Raw genomic sequence first — 21785 nt, 5'->3', positions numbered from 1 at the left:
TATCATTTAAAAAAACATATAAATAATGTGTAATTTTTGAATGTCATTGCACCATTTCTCACGGAACACAGAAGCCTTTAACCTCCATGTTGCTGGACAAATCTGCGCCAGGCTGCCTTAATTTATTAAACTGGTAACTTTGCTTTAAAAAGACCATACCTCTAGGGATTCTTTTGACCAATCTCAAACCAACAGGCCCCTTTGGAGGGGGTCTAGATCTTCAAGACCACATGACCAACCGTCCCACGCAGCCAGCCTGGTCTGGAATGGTCTGGAGTTGGGAAAATCCTGGATTGGAGTCGACATTCCCAACATTCAGACCATGGCTTTGTAGTTTAAAAACTCATTCATTCATGGGATGAGGGTGTCACTGGCCAGGGCAGTATTTATTGCCCATTGGGTAATTAAGAGTCAACCACGTAGCTGTGGGTCTGGAGTCACATGTAGGCCAGACTAGGTAAGGATGGCAGTTTGCTTCCCAAAAAAACCATTTGTCAATGAGTTATTCTGACAATCAACATGGTCATCATTTAACTAGTTTAGACAGAACCTTATCTATGTAAGGATATTGATGAAAGATATCCCAAAATGCTTCAAACACCCTGCCTTTTGAAGCCCAATGAGAAACATCGTAAATACCATCAGCCTTGGCCAAAGAGAGGGAGCTGGGTGGTGGAGAGAGAATGGAGCAAACCTGAACTGGACCTTACCAAGAGGCGTCGGCAATATCCAAACTTCCTGCTGCCATGAATGTTAGTCAGGACAAAGGAGAAGGTTTCACTGGAAAAAAAGGAAGAACGTTTTGTCCAGGAATGAGGATGAACTCACAATGATGTGCATTAATGTACAGAGAGAGTCACATGATAATTCTCAACAAAATATGATGTTTGACCACAGAAGTGGACATTAGCTCGGATGAGTACATGCTTGGACAAAGAGGTAGGCTCTAAGGCAAACAATGGAGTAGTTTAGCAAGAGAATTCCAGAGCTTAGAACCCAGTCAGATGACAGCATGAGAGCCAATGGAGAAATGATTAAAAGCGAGATGCTCAGCAGACCAGTATGAGATGGGAACAGCAATCTCCAAGGGGGCTGGAGGGGCTTACAAAGATATGGGTAAAAGGCAGGAACATGGAGTTGTGGATTATCAGACCAGCCATGATCTCACTGAATGGTAAAGTGGGTTCAATGTGCTGAACAGCCAACTTCCTACGTCTTATAATCTTATGATCCAATAACATAAATACCAACCCAGGAGTTCCCAAATTAAATATCATCAATGTTTTATATAATCTGTTAAAATCCTTCATACATTCCTTCATTGAATGGCTATATTCTTCAAAAACAAAAAGTTTTGAAGAGGGAGATGGCATGGGGTAGGGTGACACTAGGCACACAGACACACAAGATGGCTGCTGAGCCATCAACAGGCCAACTTGACACATAAGATGGCCGCCAGATCACGATATGGAGAGAAAGAGCAGAGCAGATACAGACACTGCCTGGGGCCACCAGAATGGCAGCACAATGCACCCACAACCTACCTGATTAGTTTAAGGTGGATGGGGAGAGAATACATTTGAGTAATGAACACTGCTTGCTGAAGTGTCTGGGTCCAGCCAACACTTTTATAGAAGTGTTAACAGCTTGATACAGACTCAAAACAAAGTGCTAACAGCCAGGGCTGCAGTAATTGTCCTTCTCAGGAAGAGCATTTAGCACCCATTATTTCAGTAATGGACTTCCATGCAGACATTGAAACTGACAACATCTACACTGAAACTGACAATGACCAAGTGGAAATTAACAAAGGCCTCACTGGAACTGACAAAGACTGTATCGAAACTGTCAACGATTCTGCAATGATTGCCATAAACTAACCATATTACAAAGACAATAATCCCATCACTGACCTAGAGGTGTAACATGTTTGACATGTGCTCAGGGTTGAGAGAAGACCTGCAGCTAGGTAAAAACAATGACTGCAGATGCTGGAAACCAGATTCTGGATCAGTGGTGCTGGAAGAGCACAGCAGTTCAGGCAGCATCCGAGGACAGACAAAATCCGAGGACAGGCATGCTGAACTGCTGTGCTCTTCCAGCACCACTGCTCCAGAAGACTCGCAGCTGTCCATTGTACTGTTCATGTCTTTCTCTCCCCAGAGCTCCGGTATTTCCTTATATAATAAACTGTCATTGAACCCCGATTCTGACTCAGGCTGGTGAGTCTCCCCCACAACAGTTGGCGCAGTGTTACAGGTGCCCTGGTCAAAGACCATGATCAGGGGGGCCGGGTTAGGAACCAATTTGTACCTGCAAACGGGAAGAGTCAGACCAGGCCAAGGATACAGTTTTAAAAGCTATATTGATGTAAAGTCTGATTTGCTACAGTATGGAGTTAAATCGTTTATAAGTGCATGCCTGCGGAGAAAACATTTAACTGTATTAACCGCTGTAAGAATCTGCCGCTTGTGCTGAAGCAGCCAGAGGACAAAGGTACTTACTGCCTGTCTCAAAATCCCTGCCCTAGACCGGGTATTAAGATGGTAGCCCCCACCATGTGAAGATTGGGATTTGAAGTGGGAATTGGGGTGCCAAGGGCACTAGGAGCTGTGAAGCAAAAGTGACAAAGTCAGGGTAACATTGGACTCTAAGGGTAAACAACGCAGAGTTCAGGTTAAATGTTGGGTGCTATCTGTACTTGTAACTTCCAATGTGAAGAAGAGGGAGCTGATCACTGACCAAGAGCTAAACCTCAGTGGAGCGCACGTTACCAAGATAGGGAGCGTGGAGGCTGAGTAACCATGATACCCTGTCAGCCCATAGTAAAACGACAGAGCTTGAATAGTGGCAGGGGCCAGGAGTGTAGAGTCCCACCGGTAGAGAGCACGCTGGGCTAGAGGTAGGTTTCTGGGCCTATCGTTGGGTCAGTAGAGGTGGCCGGAAGGGTAGAGGAGCCCTGTAGACAGCACACCCCATCGAGCCAACATTCCCAGCTGACTGGTTGGTACCAGCTTGTAGAGGTGGCTGGGAGGGTGGAGAGGTCCCACCGGCAGACAGCATGCCTTTCTAGGAGGTAGCTGTGGCCGTACGGACGGTGCTGGGACAGTATTATTGGCCAAGGGGGTAGAGAAGTCCCCACTGGATTAGGAACACTTTGCTGTTGGTGGTATGCAACCCTGTGTTGCTGTGGGCGGCACGGTGGCACAGTGGTTAGCACTACTGCCTCACAGCGCCAGAGACCCGGGTTCAATTCCCACCTCAGGCGACTGACTGTGTGAGTTTGCACGTTCTCCCCATGTCTGCGTGGGTTTCCTCGGGTGCTCCGGTTTCCTCCACAGTCCAAAGATGTGCAGGGCCAGGTGAATTGGCCATGCTAAATTGCCCGTAGTGTTAGGTAAGGGGTAAATGTAGGGGTATGGGTGGGTTTCGCTTCGGCGGGTCGGTGTGGACTTGTTGGGCCGAAGGGCCTGTTTCCACACTGTAATCTAATCTAATCTAATCTAATGTATCCGGAGTACACAATCTGTTAAATGGCAGGTCAGAGTTCAAAGGGGGATACTGCAGGTTCCTTATTGAGAAGCACAAGGCTGACAGAGCAAAAGGAGGAGGGTTGGGACCCATCCCAGACCATTAGCAAAACAGAGGAGTGGATATATATGCAGAAAATGGAATAAAAATAAAAAGATGGGGTAATGTTAGTACACCAATTAGCCAGCCTAACTGAACAAGTGAGTGCCTCCAGTCGGTGGAGAAAGGACCAGGAGCAGGTTAAGAGACCTGGGGGGCAGAATAAAAAATTTCAAATTCACATTAGAAATTATGCAATAGAGAGAGAGAGAGAGAGAGAGAGAGAGAGAGGAGAAGGGGAGGGAGAGAGAGAGAGAGAGAGAGAGGAGAGAGAGACAGAGAGAGAGAGAGAGAGGAGAGGGAGAGAGAGAGAGAGAGAGGGAGAGAGAGAGAGAGGGAGAGAGACAGAGAGAGAGAGAGAGAGAGAGAGAGAGAGAGAGAGAGAGAGACCCCGTCTCCCCTCCTCGGAAACTGTCCAGCAGGAGCCAACTGCTCCCTCTGTTGGGCAAACTGTGCAGAGTATCACTTAGCGCCCGTTACCACAGGAGGCACAGGGTCGCAGCCTAAAGTGAATTTAAACCCTTCACCCTAGGGGACAGGCAGCAGATTATGGCCTCCTGGGTAAATTACAGTCCTGGAGCGCAAACACCGCAAGGCAGCAATCCAACCGAAGCCACGACCTGCCACTGTCAGGGGGGTCAGAAAGGTCACGGGGCTAATCAACTACAGCAGAAACTTTATACCAGAGTTGGCAAAGTTGGCTGAACCAATCCAGAGACTAAAGGAGGCAAGCCCGCCTTGGAACCTGTAACCTGGGGGCCAGAACAGGAGGAACAATAGTCAGCTTAGAACTCGACTCATATCGGTCCCTGGGCTAGGGCTGCCAGATCCCAGCAAGGATTTCCACATCCACTGTAATAATGAGGGAGGGGTTTTACCCCACAGTGATCATACAAGACCATGGTAGCAGGAGAAGGCCTATAGGGTATTAAACGACAGAAGGGCCAGTGTCACTGGGTTACCCAGGTATGTAGCAGCCTTAGACTGTGCTGCTTGGGCTGTTAGGGTTAGTGAGCCCATAGTAATGACAGGGAACGTCATCCTCCACACTAAACACACCCTGGTAGAGACGCTAAACACATGGAAACTGAGGGCCAGCTCCAGTATGAGAAGGGCAAAGTGGGAGGCAGTTCTTTTAACCCCAAGTCAGTCCATGGTAATAGTCAGGGATACGGGAGAAAACCCAGCTTAGGGAATTTAGACACAGGAAACCACAGCTGTGGGGATATAGATGGGGATGAGGGTAGGGGCCAAGTAAAAAGATACCCCCTAGACACAGCCGAGGAGACCCTCTTGGTGGATGGGTCACGAAAATATGTAGCAGGGTCACCCCGAACAGGATGGGCTGTGGCAAATGATAACTGTTGCTAACTTCTGTCCGGAAGGATTGATGGAAGTCAGTCCCACAGGCAACTGAACTGCACTCACCAAAACTAGAACTAGCAAAAGGAAATAAAACTGAATCTATTACACAGACAGTCAATATGCCTTCAGTGTAGTCCATCACTTCATGGTGGCATGGGGTAAAAGAGGGTTTCACCACCACAGGGGGAGCCCCTATCAGGCACCAATTAAGAATTCCAGCACTATTGTGTGCCAGTGAACAGCCAAGAGGCTGCAGTAATAAAAATAAAGGCCCATCAAAAAGGGCCAGCAAAAGACCGTCCAGGTTGGTGACAATTCAAAGGAAACCAGGCAGCAGGCCGAGCTGCTCAGAAAGCTCTAGAACAAGAAACCATTAACAAGACTGCAATGGCAACTACTGAATTAGCGAAAGACGCTATCCAAATTCAGCAGCTGCAGGAAGACACCCAGCAGGAAGAGAAAGAACGTGGAAACTGCAGGAGGCAAAGGGGAGGATGGTGTCTGGAGGTGAGCAGACAGGGTGGTAGCACCAGTGTGTACACAGAACACATTGCTCAAACTACACCATGGGCTCTCCCATCCAGGTAGGGGGGCCATGATAGCAAGTGGAGGGAGAGGGGGGTGGTGGAAGGGAACGGGAAGAGAAGTGGCCACGTACTGCTGCAGATGCATGGTTTGTGCACAACATAACCCAGGGAGACCCATAAAAGTTAGGATGGGACACCAGCCCAGACCTAGGAGACCCTGGGAACACCTTGAGATGGATTTTACAGGCCACTACCACCTTCCCCTGGTCATCATAGACCAATTCCCAACCAAAAGCTGCACTGTGACCACTGCAGCCAGAATATTAGCAGGAGGTAATCCCTAGGTGGGGTGGGTGGGGGGAGAGTGGGGGGGGGGGGTACCTCTCCAGACTGACTCAGGCCAAGGGACACATTTCACAGGCAAGGTCATGAAGGCAGTCTGCCAATTGCTCGACATTGAACAAAAATTCCACATCCCCAATCACCGCCCAAGCTCAGGGAGGAGGAGAGAAAGATTAGAACGCTCAAAAATACTTTAGCTAAGGCAATGCAAGCTTCAGGCAGAACACGGGCTGAGGTGCTGGCAGCTATACTAATGAGATTAAGAGCCATCACAAATCAGGCTAACACCATCTGAATTAATGACCCCTGGGCGAGCAATGTAATTGTCAGAGACAATAATCACAGGTGGCACCGATGCGGGTCCACTAAACGATACACTGCCGAATTTTGTCGAAGAATTAAGCGCCCAATGGAAAGGGATGCAGAAATCTAATTGATAAACAGGACAAAAGGACAAGGCAGGGGAACTCTGAATCTTCCCCGAGGTCCCAGCAGCAGGAAGCTGCGTCCTGGTGCGAGCATTGCCCAACAAACCAGGCTCTGCCCCAAAATGGAATGGACCATGCGACATGGTAATAAGTGGGCACACCTGGACAGTAAAGGAACAGGCACATGGAAGCATTGGGCCCGACTAAAATGGTTTAAAGACTCCTGTGCTGAAAATGTGTTGCTGGAAAAGCGCAGGTCAGGCAGCATCCAAGGAGCAGGAGAATTGACGTTTCGGGCATGAGCCCTTCTTCAGGAATGAGGAAAGTGTGTCCAGCAGGCTAGGATAAAAGGTAGGGAGGAGGGACTTGGGGGAGGGGCGTTGGAAATGTGATAGGTGGAAGGAAGTTAAGGTGAGGGTGATAGGCCGGAGTGGGGGTGGGGGAAGAGAGGTCAGGAAGAAGATTGCAGGTTAGGAAGGCGATGCTGAGTTCGAGAGTTGGGACTGAGACAAGGTGGGGGAGGGGAAATGAGGAAACTGGAGAAATCTGAGTTCATCCCTTGTGGTTGGAGGGTTCCTAGGCGGAAGATGAGGCGCTCTTCCTCCAACCATCGTGTTGCTATGGTCTGGCGATGAAGGAGTCCAAGGACCTGCATGTCCTTGGTGGAGTGGGAGGGGGAGTTGAAGTGTTGAGCCACAGGGTGGTTGGGTTGGTTGGTCCGGGTGTCCCAGAGGTGTTCTCTGAAACGTTCCGCAAGTAGGCGGCCTGTCTCCCCAATATAGAGGAGGCCATATTGGATGCAGCGGATGCAGTAAATGATGTGTGTGGAGGTGCAGGTGAATTTGTGGTGGATATGGAAGTATCCCTTGGGGCCTTGGAGGGAAGTAAGGGGGGAGGTGTGGGCGCAAGTTTTGCATTTCTTGCGGTTGCAGGGGAAGGTGCCGGGAGTGGAGGTTGGGTTGGTGGGGGGGTGTGGACCTGACGAGGGAGTCACGGAGGGAGTGGTCTTTTCGGAACGCTGATAGGGAAATATATCCTTGGTGCTGGGGTCTGTTTGGAGGTGGCGGAAATGACGGCGGATGATGCGCTGTACAAGGAGATTGGTGGGGTGGTAGGTGAGGACTAGTGGGGTTCTGTCCTGGTGGCGGTTGGAGGGGCGGGGCTCAAGGACGGAGGAGCGGGAAGTGGAGGAGATGCGGTGGAGGGCATTATCGATCACGTCTGAGGGGAAATTGAAGAAGGAGGCCATCTGGGTTGTACGGTATTGGAACTGGTCCTCCTGGGAGCAGGTGCGGTGGAGACGAAGGAATTGGGAGAATGGGATGGCGTTTTTACAGGAGGCGGGGGGGGGAGGAGGTGTAGTCTTGGTAGCTGTGGGAGTTGGTCGGTTCTCCTGTGACCAAACTAATGTCATTGACCATTCCCCAGGGGCAAGCAGCAAAGACGGACAAGGCGGTCATCCCGGGGGGAATACCGAAAACAGAACAAGGCATGACTGCACCTCCCAACGGGAACAAAAGACTTTACCTGTTAACTATTTTAACTGTAACATTTACATACCTATCTGTATATCATTGTATTTAAATGTCACAGCTGTCAGGAGCATGTTCGAATTGGAGGGTAATCTCTTCTATAAAACCCACCGAAGCCAGCATGGGAACAGAGCTGTCTGCTACCAACTGTGCGATCAGTGGGAGCCCTGTTTGTGGCCACCCCAGTGTGGACCCTTTGTGACCTGTATACAGTAGACACCTCAGCAGCACCGTGTAAGGGGCAGATAGGGAAATACAAGCGGGGACGCCAGGGTAGGTGTGTGAAGCTGGGCAGGACCACCAGCCCATGGGGGCCCCCCCCCCCCCCCCCCCAAGCCTAGGGAAAGGAAGACCCATTTAAAACCCAGTAACTACCCACTCTGTTTCACAGGACAGGGATGGGGAGGAGTTTATGCTCTGGTTCCCAAAAACGACTCATGCGCCCAGACACAGTGCACTTATCAGTGCTGCACAGTCACCAGGGGACAGTTTACCTGTACCTGCAGTGAGCAGACATGCTTGAATGTGAGAGCCAGCAGACAGTTTATGTGGTCAGTGCAATGACACCCATGTCAGCTCGGCCACATGGATGTACCCATTCAATAATTACCAGCTCAGGGGGATCAGGGGAGACATGGGTGGACAGACAAACACAAGGACAGGACAATGCCCATTACTCAGTGGCAATGAGTATTTAAGGGGACTTATGCAACAGACACCCCAGACCTGTTCGCAGTAGGGACAATTGCACCCCTAACTGTACCATGCCCCAGCAGGGGACATACTCGGAGAAGGATAGTGACCCGCTCCATCAGTCAGGAGTTGTGCTGACTGGCAGGCCCCTATCACTTTGGGGTCATCACTGGGATATGGATTTCGGGGATCTCTATCTCTGGGGGGGGGGGGGGGGGGCACAGCAGGAGTGGTCAGCACTAAAAACCGAAATTATCTTGGTGACCTGACTCTGCTTGGCAACAGTACCACGAAAGCTCTGGAAGCAATTAATACAGAGCTAGCTGAACTCAGACCCTGCACACAGCAGCCACTTTACGCAGGAGATTATCAGTCAGCTCAGCAAGGGGGAGTGTGTACAATTATTGGTGACAATTAAAGTACCCATGATATTGATGCCATCAAGAATATCCGAGAGCAGCTGGACAGTTTTCGACAGGGAACCACAATTACAGACAGCTGGCTAAACTGGTTTGCTGGATAAATCTTGGGGACCCTATTTGGTACAGGACAGTTCTCATTGCACTCATGCTGGCATTCTGTGGGCGCCTCGGTTGTTTAAAGTTCTGCTGTAAGGCGCTACTGACAAGAACTGTACCAGCAGTAAGTGTCACCACAGAAAAGCCCTCCAGTGAAATTGGCCCTCCATGATACCCCTCAGGAGGGGGAGCTCCTAGAGATGACCTACCTTTACATGTAAATTGGGTGGTCTGCAGGAGATCTCCAAAGTCACCTCCTTGACCACAAAAGGGGGGAGTGACGAGGGAGATGGCACAGGGCAGGGTGACAATAGGCACATGAACATACAAGATGGCCGCTGAGTCATCAACAGGCCAACGTGACACATAAGATGGCCGCCTGTGGTGAAACGGTTAAAAATTATGTCCCAATACATGTGTGAATCTAACCGGAATGGAGGTGTTGCTTAGTCCCGTGTGAATCTTATTACACACCTCCCCGTGTGAATCTTCTTATCTGTATGTAACCAGAATGGAATGTGTTTTTTAGCCTTGCTCTGCTGTTCACATGAATGTTTATATCTGGAAAAGAGTATATCAGCTGGAAAAGTCTCCAGTTCAGTGAGTCTGCTCCGGGGTTACGTTTAACCGCCGAGCGTGGGTTGTTGGCAACCGCTCTACGAGAACTGACGGCTCCCAGTTCCGGTAACATGTAGAGTGAGTATAAGCCAGACCCGTTGTATGAGACCTGGTTGTGGCGACGCTGCGGGGAATAAAATGCCCATATTCTAGCAGACTCGCCTCTTGGTCATTTGTTCTGTGTCAGACTACTCTCCTACGAACCTGACCTTGAGAATTTTTTAAAACACCGCCAGAACACAATATGGAGAGAAATCGCAGAGCAGATACAGACACTGCCACCAGAATGCCAGCACAATGCACTCACAACCAAGTTAATTAGTTTAAGGCGGGTGGGGGAGAGAATACACATGAATAACGAACACTGCTCGCTAAAGTGTCTGGGTCCAGCCAACACTTCTTATAGAAATGCTAACAGTTTGATACAGACTCAATACGAGATGCTAATAGCCAGGGCTGCAGTAATCGTCTTTCTCAGGAAGTGCGATTAGAGCCCATTACTACAGCAATGGACTTTGGCGCAGACACTGAAACTGACAATGAACACACGGAAATTAACAAAGGCTGCGCTGGAACTGACAAAGACTGTATCGAAACTATCAACGATTCTGCAATGATTGCCGTAAACTAACCTTGCTACAAAGACAATAATCTCATCACTGACCCATTGTATCACCAGAGGTGTCAAAGCTTCTTGACATGTGTCGAGAGAGGACTGGCAGCTGACCACAGTGCTGTTGGTGTCTCTCTCTCCCTGGAGCTCTGGTATTTCCTTGTGCAATAAACTCTGTCGGTGAACCCTGGACTCTGACTCCGAGGCTGGTGTCTTTCCCCACAACAGTTTAATGATATCTACTAGGCATCTAACAGGTCACCATTCAACAAATTTAATAGGTGCCCCAAAGCTCCAACAGTATTCAACTGATGGGCACCCACTTATACAACACAGCCAATTCTGCTCATTTTAGGGAGCAATAATATCAAGCCCATAACGTGTTCTCCCTTTGGCAGGTATGTAACATGTATCAGACTCTCTTCGACCTGGCTGTTTCGTTTCGACTCTGAGGTTAACCACATCCTGACAATAAACACTTCCTCTATTCTGAGGAAAGGTCACTTGACCCAAAATGATAACACTGATTTCTCTCCACAAGCGCTGCTGGACCTGCTGAGTTTTCCCAGCAATTTCTGTTTTTGTTTCTGATTTACAGCAACCCGCAGTTAGACAATAGGTGCAGGAGTAGGCCATTCTGCCCTTCGAGCCTGCACCACCATTCAATATGATCATGGCTGATCATCCTTAATCAGTATCCTGTTCCTGCCTTATCTCCATAACCCTTGATTCCACTCTCCTTGAGAGCTCTATCCAACTCTTTCTTAAATGAATCCAGAGACTGGGCCTCCACTGCCCTCTGGGGCAGAGCATTCCACACAGCCACCACTCTCCGGGTGAAGAGCACACAGCCACCACTCTCTGGGTGAAGAGCACACAGCCACCACTCTCTGGGTGAAGAGCACACAGCCACCACTCTCTGGGTGAAGAGCACACAGCCACCACTCTCTGGGTGAAGAGCACACAGCCACCACTCTCTGGGTGAAGAGCACACAGCCACCACTCTCTGGGTGAAGAGCACACAGCCACCACTCTCTGGGTGAAGAGCACACAGCCACCACTCTCTGGGTGAAGAGCACACAGCCACCACTCTCTGGGTGAAGAGCACACAGCCACCACTCTCTGGGTGAAGAGCACACAGCCACCACTCTCTGGGTGAAGAGCACACAGCCACCACTCTCTGGGTGAAGAGCACACAGCCACCACTCTCTGGGTGAAGAGCACACAGCCACCACTCTCTGGGTGAAGAGCACACAGCCACCACTCTCTGGGTGAAGAGCACACAGCCACCACTCTCTGGGTGAAGAGCACACAGCCACCACTCTCTGGGTGAAGAGCACACAGCCACCACTCTCTGGGTGAAGAGCACACAGCCACCACTCTCTGGGTGAAGAGCACACAGCCACCACTCTCTGGGTGAAGAGCACACAGCCACCACTCTCTGGGTGAAGAGCACACAGCCACCACTCTCTGGGTGAAGAGCACACAGCCACCACTCTCTGGGTGAAGAGCACACAGCCACCACTCTCTGGGTGAAGAGCACACAGCCACCACTCTCTGGGTGAAGAGCACACAGCCACCACTCTCTGGGTGAAGAGCACACAGCCACCACTCTCTGGGTGAAGAGCACACAGCCACCACTCTCTGGGTGAAGAGCACACAGCCACCACTCTCTGGGTGAAGAGCACACAGCCACCACTCTCTGGGTGAAGAGCACACAGCCACCACTCTCTGGGTGAAGAGCACACAGCCACCACTCTCTGGGTGAAGAGCACACAGCCACCACTCTCTGGGTGAAGAGCACACAGCCACCACTCTCTGGGTGAAGAGCACACAGCCACCACTCTCTGGGTGAAGAGCACACAGCCACCACTCTCTGGGTGAAGAGCACACAGCCACCACTCTCTGGGTGAAGAGCACACAGCCACCACTCTCCGGGTTATTTCAGTTCCCACTAAACGTTTGTATTCTGCCACTTTAACAAGGGCTATGGGATCTCAGCTTTCTGACTGAATCTGTTTTGTAGCTTCCAACCTTTACCTTCAGGTCATTATTAGATTAGATTAGATTACTTACAGTGTGGAAAAAGGCCCTTCGGCCCAACAAGTCCACACTGCCCCGCCGAAGCGCAACCCACCCGTACCCCTACATTTACCCCTTACCTAACACTACGGGCAATTTAGCATGGCCAATTCACCCGACCTGCACATCGTTGGACTGTGGGAGGAAACCGGAGCACCCGGAGGAAACCCACGCAGACACGGGGAGAACGTGCAAACTCCACACAGTCAGTCGCCTGAGGCGGGAATTGAACCCGGGTCTCTGGCGCTGTGAGGCAGCAGTGCTAACCACCGTGCCGCCCATTATCCTGTGCTATATCTCAGAAATCCAGTAGGGGAAGGAGAGAACATGTGCCATTCTCTGCACTGGCATACATTTATTTCGTGTTTCAACTTGCAAGCACCATCTAACCCAGACACCACAGGTTCAGTCCCTGTCTGTTTCTAGAGACTCAAGTGAAGCCCTGGTTGCTGCCTACAGACAGTTTGGGGATGAAAGTAAGGTTGGAGTTGGAGTCGGTTTATAAACACAGAGGAGTCAAAGTTGGGTTTTGAACATGCGAGCGTGTTCTTTGAGGAGTGAATGAGTTATTTGAAGGGAGGTGTGCTGTTTGAGGGTGACTGAAGAGAGAGCAGGTTATTGAGGAGGTGTCATTGCTGACCACTTGAAAGGATTGGATCAGCGCCCGAGGAGAGAATTGACAACTTCCTGACATAGACCTTGGGTTCTTCACCAGAATCAGGAGCTGAGATGTGAAACATCCGAACACAGACTGGAATTTCCCAGCACAGGACTTGGCAACTCTCTACTCCAGAGCTTCAAGGTGCTTATGGGTGACAATGTAGGTGAAGGTATTATAGGACTGTTACCGAGGGGTTAAACCAACACCCCGCGTACACTGTCCAGTTGACACACATTACCTCATGGATGAAGAGCAGGGAACTCGCTCTCCTGCCCCAGACCAATGCTATTTATTCAATAAAGATTACACGGTCATTTTCACATTGCACAATTGGCTGCTCCTTTTCCGACAACAATGTCTACTCTTCAAAGTATTTCAACAATTGTGATATGTTGGGACAATGAGGCCATAAGGTTCTTTCTTTCCCTCATATGTGGATTCAAGAAATAGAAGCTTTCCAAACGCGACAAGAAATGAAAAGGACACAAACCTCTCGTATTCAGTGAGTGGGGCCCAGGTGTTGCCATCTGGAAAACAAAACAGTGGAATCGCCTTCAGTAAGCTTTCCTCCTCCTCCTTCTGTGAACGAATCAGATTCTCCCTCTGAAACAAAAGGAAGCCTTCAGAGATCAGAACCTGACACATGCATTTCCCCCCCCATCCCACCCCTCCCCAACCAAATCACAAACTGGGGACTCTCCACACTCCCAGTACCAGCCCAGCCACTGGGCTACTCTCCCCTGACGTGACCCCTACTGGCTGGACACAGGAGGAGGCGACGTAGTGACAGTGACACTGGAATAGTAATCAAAGGACCTTGGCTCATGCTGTAGGGAGAGGGGCTCAAATCTCACCAGGGGCAATTGGTGAAACGTAAATTAAATTCATAAATCTGGAAGTGAAAGCTAGCCTTTGATCCTGATAACTATCATCAATTGTAGTAAACAAACCTATCTGGTTCACCAATGCCTTGTAGGGGAGGAAACCTGCTATCCTTACCTGGTGTGGTCTACATGTGACTCCAGACCAATAGCACTTAATCAGACCACAAGGAGGCCACGCAGCCCATTGAGTCTGCTCTGCTTTTCAATGAGATCACAACTAAACTGGTGATTCTCAACTCCACTTTCCTGCCTTTTTCCCATAACCCTCGATTCCCTTATTGATTAAAAATCATCTCTGGGATACACGCCCAAACGACCCCACCACCGACCACTTCAATTCCCCCTCCCAATCTCCCAAGGACGTGCAAGTCCTCGGCCTCCTCCACCACCAAATCCAAGCCACCTGACAACTGGCTTCATCCTCCGCCTTGGGACCCTTCAACCACACGTCATCCACAGCAACTTCACCAGTTTCCTCATCTCCCCTACCCCCACCTCATCCCAAGATCCAACCCTCCAACTTGGCACTGCCCTCTTGAACAGTCCCACCTGTCCATCTTCCTTCCCATCTATCTGCTCCACCATTGCCTCTGACATATCACCACCCTCCCCCCACCAGCTGCACGACCTATCACCTTCCCAACAACCTTCTTCCCCCCCCCACCCCTATCCTCCTATTTATCTCTCACACCCCTTTCTCCTCCCCCCACATTCCTGATGAAGGACGTATGCCCGAAACATCAATTCTCCTGCTCTTTAGATGCTGGTTTTCACGCATCACATTTTTCGACTCTGATCTCCAGCATCATACACTTAATGGTAAGGTCCGAGGGAGTGTTGCTGTACAAAGGGACCTTGGAGTGCAGGCTCATAGCTCCTTGAAAGTGGAGTCGCAGGTAGATAGGGTAGTGTAGAAGGTGTTTGGTATGCTTTCCTTTATTGGTCAGAGTATTGAGTACAGGAGTTGGGAGGTCATATTGCAGCTGTACAGGACATTGGTTAGACCACTGTTGGAATATTGCGTGCAATTCTGGTCTCCTTCCTATCGGAAAGATGTTGTGAAACTTGAAAGGGTTCAGAAAAGATTTACAAGGATGTTGCCAGGGTTGGAGGATTTGACCTATGGGGAGAGGCTGAACAGGCTGGGTCTGTTTTCCCTGGAGCATCGGAGGCTGAGGGGTGACCTGATAGAGGTTTATAAAATGATGAGGGGCACGGATAAGATAAATAGACAAAGTCTTTTCTCTGGGATTGAGGAGTCCAGAACTAGAGGGCATAGGTTTAGGTGAGAGGGGAAAGACATAAAAGAGACCTAAGGGGCAACTGGTATGTGTATGGAATGAGCTGCCAGAGGATATGGTGGAGGCTGGTACAATTGCAACATTTAAGAGGCATTTGGGTGGGTATATGAATAGGAAGGGTTTGGGGGGTGAATATGGGCAAGGTGCTGGCAAATAGGACTAGATTGAGTTGGGATATCTGGACAGCAAGGATGGGTCTGTTTCCATGCTGTACATCTCTATGACTCTATCTGCAGTCCTCACTTCCTCCTACTTAAAAATGAGTCTGTCTCAGCCTTGAATATATGTATGGACCCAGTCTCAACAACCCTCTGTGGTAAAGAATTCCACAGATTCACTCCCCTCTGAGGGGAGAAATTCCTCTGCATCACTGCCTTAAATGCGTGACCCCTTATTCTGAGCTGATGCCCTCTGGCCCTCGGCTCTCACATCAACCCGGTCAAGTCCCCAAAGAATCATTCAATAAGGTTGTCTCTCACTCTTCAGAATTTCAATGAGTACAGGCCCAGGCTAATCAATGTCTCCTCATCCTTCCAAACCGCAATACCTGCCAAGTGAACCTTCTCTGGACTGCCTGTCTTCCCCGAGATAAGGGGATCAAAACTCTTCACCGTATTCCAGCTGTGGTCTTACTAGAGAAAGTGTGGTCTCCAGCACCTGCAGGCCTGAGTCCAAGAGTGTGGTGCTGGAAAAGCACAGCTGGCCAGGCAGCATCCGAAGAGCAGGAGAGTCAACACTTTGAGCATAAGTTCTTCATCAGAATGATGACTTTCCTACTCCTCGGATGCTGCCTGACCGGCTGTGCTTTTCCAGCACTTTGACTCTTATTACATCCTTGTTTTAGCTGAAACTCCCTACTTTTGTACTCCAATTCTTAACTGCCCTCTGAAATAGCCTATAAGCCATATGGTCTCAGGGCAATTAGGGCTGGGCAATAAATGCTGGCCTCACCAGCGACACTCACATCCCATGCAAGAGTTAAAGAAGAAACCTCTCCCCGGATACTCAATCACATTTTGAGCTGTTATTGCTGGAGCTGGAGTTGTGAGACATGAACCCAGGCCTCCTGGCTCAGAGTTAGGGACATTACAACTTTCCCTGCGCACTTATACTTAACTCCATTACACACCATTCCCAAACGCTTGGTCCTTCACGGTACTCCTCCCCCCACCCCTCCTTCGCTGGGCAGCCTAAACTACAGACCAGCGAAAACACTCAGCCAGTCCAGAACACATTGTGATCAAGGGAAAGTTGGGATTGGTGAAAATATTTAAAAGGGACCTGGCGGTGGGGGCAACCTTTTCACACTGAGGGTGGTGCATATGTGGAATAACTGCCTGAGGAAGTACTGTTACAACGTTTAAATGACATTTGGACAGGTACATGAATAGCAAGGTTGAGAGGGCTATGGGCCAAATGCAGGCAAATGGGGCTAGTTTAGCTGAGGAAACTTGGTCAGCATGGACGAGTTGGACCTAAGGGTCCGTTTCTGTCTTGTATGAATCTATAATTGGTTCCACTATTTCCCACGACTAAGTGAATTAAGTCAGGGTTCACAGCCACGAGGAAGCTTTCCGTTGATCTTCACCGAGTGGTTTACTCAATAAAATGTTGTACTTCCTCCCACAAACAAAATGCAGGCGGACTCACAAACAACAAAGGACTGAGACGTCTTTTCACTCACCTTTGGAAACTGGTAGGCTATCTGTGGCTCATACATTGCTCCAGAGTTCTTCAGAGAAACAACCACTAGGTATTCAAAGAAGAACTGTACTGGATATCGGGCCGAGTCTTGCTCCGGTTTCTTTTCTTCAACTGAAACGCTCCTCTCGATACCTGCTTTAGAAACACAGGATACGCAGCTACGGACTTTCAGTCTTAAACTCCTTCTGGTTGAACTCAGCACCCTGTTTAGAGACATCCTGCGTCTTCCACACCTCAAGGTCAGTGAGCTCCCTTGCATCACCTGAGGATCAGTAATCTCCAAGCTGGCCCCATCTCCCGGTGACAACGAGCCCCTGTGCTGTTCTAGTGCAGACAGCAATCTCTTGTCTTGGCTCATGTCTGGGACGAGCAACAAACCTCCCTGCTCTGAATGTCAGTGATTACTCTGCTCTGTGTCTGACAGTCTCCTGCGCTGCTGCTCTCGCTGCCAACAATCTATGATTTCATCTGTTACTCTTCATACAAAAAAAAAATTTGGGGTTTTCCATCATTCACAAGGAAGTACACGTTGATAAACAGGTTGTGGTTAGTATGAACGTACTAATGCAAACTGTCATGGTGTTGAGCAATAGGCATTATTTGCTCAAGGATCTGAGATAATTACAGGATAAGAGGAGACAGAGTGACAGAGATGAACAGTCACGAGCTCAGAAAGAGGACATCCTACTCTGACATCCTGTGGTTGGGAGGACCTGTTCAATTCCATGAATAAACTCTTGTAACTCACGTTAAAAAACAGTTAATTCCAGCCTGTGTGAAACAGAGAGGTCACTCTCTCTCTCACTCTGTTGCTGGATTGGTGCGATGAGATTAATTAACTTAATTAATGATTGTCAGTAAAACAGGAAGCCAGGGCAAGCATTCAGCATTCCGAGTTAAATTGGCACCCTTGATCAGAGCAAGAGAGAGAGAGAAAGAAAGAGAAAGACAGAGGGAGAGAAAGACAGAAAAAGAGAGAGAGAGAAAGAAGAGGTTGCTCTGGGAACTGGACAGATGTCACTATCACTGAGCCAGAGCCCCTGATGGTGAGAATGGTTTTACATCCACAAATAACATGTGAGGCAGAGAAGCAGGAGGGAGAATGGAGTGAGACCAGGCTGGGGGAAGGTGTGCAGGATTGAGAGCAGGAAGGGGGTGAACTGAGTGAGACCCGGCTGGGGGAAGGTGTGCAGGATTGAGAGCAGGAAGGGGGTGAACTGAGTGAGACCAGGCTGGGGGAAGGTGTGCAGGATTGAGAGCAGGAAGGGGGTGAACTGAGTGAGACCAGGCTGGGGGAAGGTGTGCAGGATTGAGAGCAGGAAGGGGGTGAACTGAGTGAGACCAGGCTGGGGGAAGGTGTGCAGGATTGAGAGCAGGAAGGGGGTGAACTGAGTGAGACCAGGCAAGGGAGCAGATAGACTGCATTCAAAACAAAATCAAAGAATAACATTACAGAAAAGCTGGTGTGTTGATCACTATCTCTTTTGTTAATACTCTCTTTTTTCCTGTATATGAGGGCGTTATCTCAACTGCAAGCTGTGAAAGAAAAGGCATTCGCTTCTGAAATACAATTGCTAGTTATGAATAAGAGCATTAGCACGAGACATTCATTGGGAAATTAATCACTCAAACAAGCTATTAATGCAATTTGAAATGAGGGGGCACAGCCGTGTTTTGTTATGATGGTGGATGAGCAGCAGAAACCTATGGTTGACAATTCGAGCAATGCCCTGTGGAAGCTATATGGACTGGATGTGTCTCTGCGTGCCTTGGCAGAGTGTCTGAGCTGAAGGGGCAAATGGAGGTTAAGAATTTCCTGCATGCTTCAGAAGATGTTAATCAAGGAAGGGAACTCTTGGTAGAAGTGGAAATGGTGAGGCACTGGATGGTATAAGGGTTACTGCTCAGAATGTCCAGGAGAGGCTGGGCAATGGTTGGAGAGCAATGGATCACCCATGTCCCAGGTTGGCAAGGGAAATGAGAATGACGACAGATGGGTTTAACTTAGTCTTCCCCCTAGACACAGAGGAGGTGTTGGAGAATTGGGAAGTGGCAAATGTTCAAGAGAGAACCTAACTATTTTTGAATCAACCTGTTCAGAGATGTTATTGACCTCTGCAGCAGGTGGGACCTGACCGAAGCCCCCTAACTCAGATACATGGACACTACTGCTGCATCATAAGAAAGGATGCAAGGATACCTCCAGAAACTCCAGAACAGCCCCAGTAACTGGAGGCCTGGCAATCGAACGTCAATTACGGAAAGAATAATCAGGAAACACTGAGGAACTCAGACAGGTTTGAGCTAATTAAGAGGAGTCATACAGATTTGTAAAACTTTGATCATTTTGACTAATCTAATGTTTTTTTATCAAGTAAAAGAGGAAGTTGATTAAAGAAATGCAGTCAACGTTGCTTATGGCATTTTCGGAAAGTGTCTGACTACATAGCATGTTAAAAGCTTGTTAACAGAATGAAGGCTCAGGAATAGGAGGGTCTCTGTCAGCTGGGGTCAAAAAATATTTAAAAGCAGTGAGTTACTATGAAAGTTTTTTTAGACTGGAAAAGGTAACGTAATATTCAGTAGGAACTCGTGCTAGAACCACTTCATGGTTTATATAAATAGCTAACTTTGATATTGGAATGCAGAATAAAATTTCACAATTTGACAATGAAGTCAGACATGAAAATGTGGCTTGGGAATCCACAGCCTGCAGGAATCCATCTTGTGTTCAACACATTTGGGGCCTGAATAACTTCCCCATGCTTCCCCCCCCACCCCACATGGCCTTGTTATCACAGGGTCTGCTATGCTACACAACCAATTGTTAGCCACTAACAGTCTCCATTAACAGCGATTCAGTCTCCTAGCCTGATCGTTAACCAATTCCTTGTCCGTCCAATTGTTTTTTTTTCTCTCTCTCTTTGGGGTCTATTTCCACCTATCATTTAGTCCTTACACCTCCCGCTTTTGCGTAAAAGATCACTTTTTCCAAGCTACCATCAGTTCTGAGAGGTGGTCACTGGACCTGAAAGGTTAACTCTGATTTCCCTGCACAGATGCTGCCAGACCTGCTGAGTTTTTCAAGCAATTTCTGTTATTGCTTTGGGTTTCCAGCATCTGCAGATTAGATTAGATTAGATTACATTACAGTGTGGAAACAGGCCCTTCGGCCCAACAAGTCCACACCGACCCGCCGAAGCGCAACCCACCCATACCCCTACATTTGCCCCTTACCTAACACTACAGGCAATTTAGCATGGCCAATTCACCTGACCTGCACATCTTTGGATTGTGGGAGGAAACCGGAGAACCCGGAGGAAACCCACGCTGACACGGGGAGAACGTGCAAACTCCACACAGTCAGTCGCCTGAGGCGGGAATTGAACCCGGGTCTCTGGCGCTACGAGGCAGCAGTGCTAACCACTGTGCCACCGTGCCGCCCAATACGATCTTTCGCTTTTTAATGAAAACGCGGCTGACAGTACAGATTCAACCAACAAACGACAACAAGTGACACACACGGTGGAGAGAAAAATGGGAAACTGTGCATTGTGGCGAAGGAGGGAGAGGAATATTGCACATAGGTTTAAAGAGTGTGCAGAAACAGAGTGAGGTGAAAGTCCACATTGATTAACCTTTGAAGGTGGCATTTTGAAAGGTTATTTTACAAACCATATAGGATATTGGTTTTCAAAGAAATAGAGGCACTGAGCAGAAAACGTTATGCTGAATCTATATAAAGGTATGGTTAATTTACAGTTGGAGGACTATATCAAGCTCTGATCATCACAGTTTGCAGAAACGTTTCAGAGGAGATTTAGATTAGATTAGATTCCCTACAGTGTGGAAACAGGCCCTTTGGCCCAACAAGTCTACACCAACCCTCCAAAGAGTAACCCACCCAGACCCATTTCCCTTTGACTAATGCACCTATCGCTCTGGACAATTTAGCATGGCCAAATCACCTGACCTGCACATTTTTGGACTGTGGGAGGAAGCCGTAGCACCCGGAGGAAACCCACGCAGACACTGGGAGAATGTGCAAACTCCACACAGACAGTTGTCCGAGGCAATTTAGCCGAGTCATTCCAGGGTTGGGAGATTTTCACCCCCAGATCAGGTTGGGCTTGGTCTCCTGGGAGCAAAGCAAATGAGGGGAGATTAGATAGAGGTGTACAAGATTAAAAAGTAGATTAATTTAAAGATCAGATTGAAACTATTCCCATGAGCTGATCACGCAAGGACTCGGTACGCAAAGACTAAAGGTGTTGGGCAAGAGATATGGGGGGATGTGAGAAATTTGAAACAAAAACAGAAATTGCTGGAGAAACTCAGCAGGTCTGCCAGCATCTGTGGACAGAGAAAGCAGAGTTAAGGTTTTGAGTCCAGAATGTGAAAAATTTGTTTTCTACAGTGAATGAAAAAGATCTGGAGGTCACTGCTGCGACCTAAGTAGATTTGCAAAGGAAATTTCTGGGACACTTGAGGGAAATAAACTCGTGCGGCTATTGCAGAGAGGTGAGGCTGGATGGATTATTGTTTATTGTTCATTGTCATCAGGAGTTGATGGGCAGAAAAGACTTACTCAAATGCTACCTGGACTGGAAGGTTCAGATTATAAGGAGAAGCTGGATAGGCTGGGACACAATTCCCTCAAGCAAAGAAGGTTTGAAGTGTGATCATTTAGAGGTCTATAAAGTCATGAGGGGCACAGGTGAGGAAGATACCAGCTTTCCACATTGTAGGGGAGTCTAAAACTAGGGGACACAGGTTTAAGGTGAGAGGGGTGAGATACAAAAGGGTCCAGAGTGACATCACACAGAGGGTGGTGAGTGTCTGGAACGGGGAGCCAGAGATAGTGGTGGAAGCAAGTACAAGTTTGTC

General features: G+C 48.7%; 1 protein-coding gene across 6 annotated transcripts in view; it reads right to left on the bottom strand.

Moving 5' to 3' along the window:
- The window catches only part of LOC122563335 (DENN domain-containing protein 2D-like), an 88018-nt gene that overhangs the window by 29237 nt on the left and 36996 nt on the right, over window positions 1-21785 (bottom strand). For 5 of the 6 annotated variants that reach the window (XM_087973762.1, XM_043717078.2, XM_087973767.1 and 2 more), the window contains 3 exons: window positions 16879-17033; window positions 13500-13612; window positions 711-780 (listed from right to left, as the gene is read on the bottom strand). In XM_087973762.1, coding sequence (XP_087829888.1) covers window positions 711-780; window positions 13500-13612; window positions 16879-17033 — 338 coding nt within the window. The remainder of the gene's footprint in view (window positions 1-710; window positions 781-13499; window positions 13613-16878; window positions 17034-21785) is intronic. The other variant, XM_087973763.1, reaches the window with a different exon arrangement.

The sequence above is a fragment of the Chiloscyllium plagiosum genome, unplaced genomic scaffold (assembly GCF_037043375.1).
Source record: "Chiloscyllium plagiosum isolate Xiang-an unplaced genomic scaffold, Cpla_swu_hap1 HiC_scaffold_26, whole genome shotgun sequence".
Lineage (NCBI taxonomy): Eukaryota > Metazoa > Chordata > Chondrichthyes > Orectolobiformes > Hemiscylliidae > Chiloscyllium > Chiloscyllium plagiosum.
Note: the sequence above shows the minus strand (reverse complement) of the source record. Positions and strands in the feature narration are given on the sequence as shown.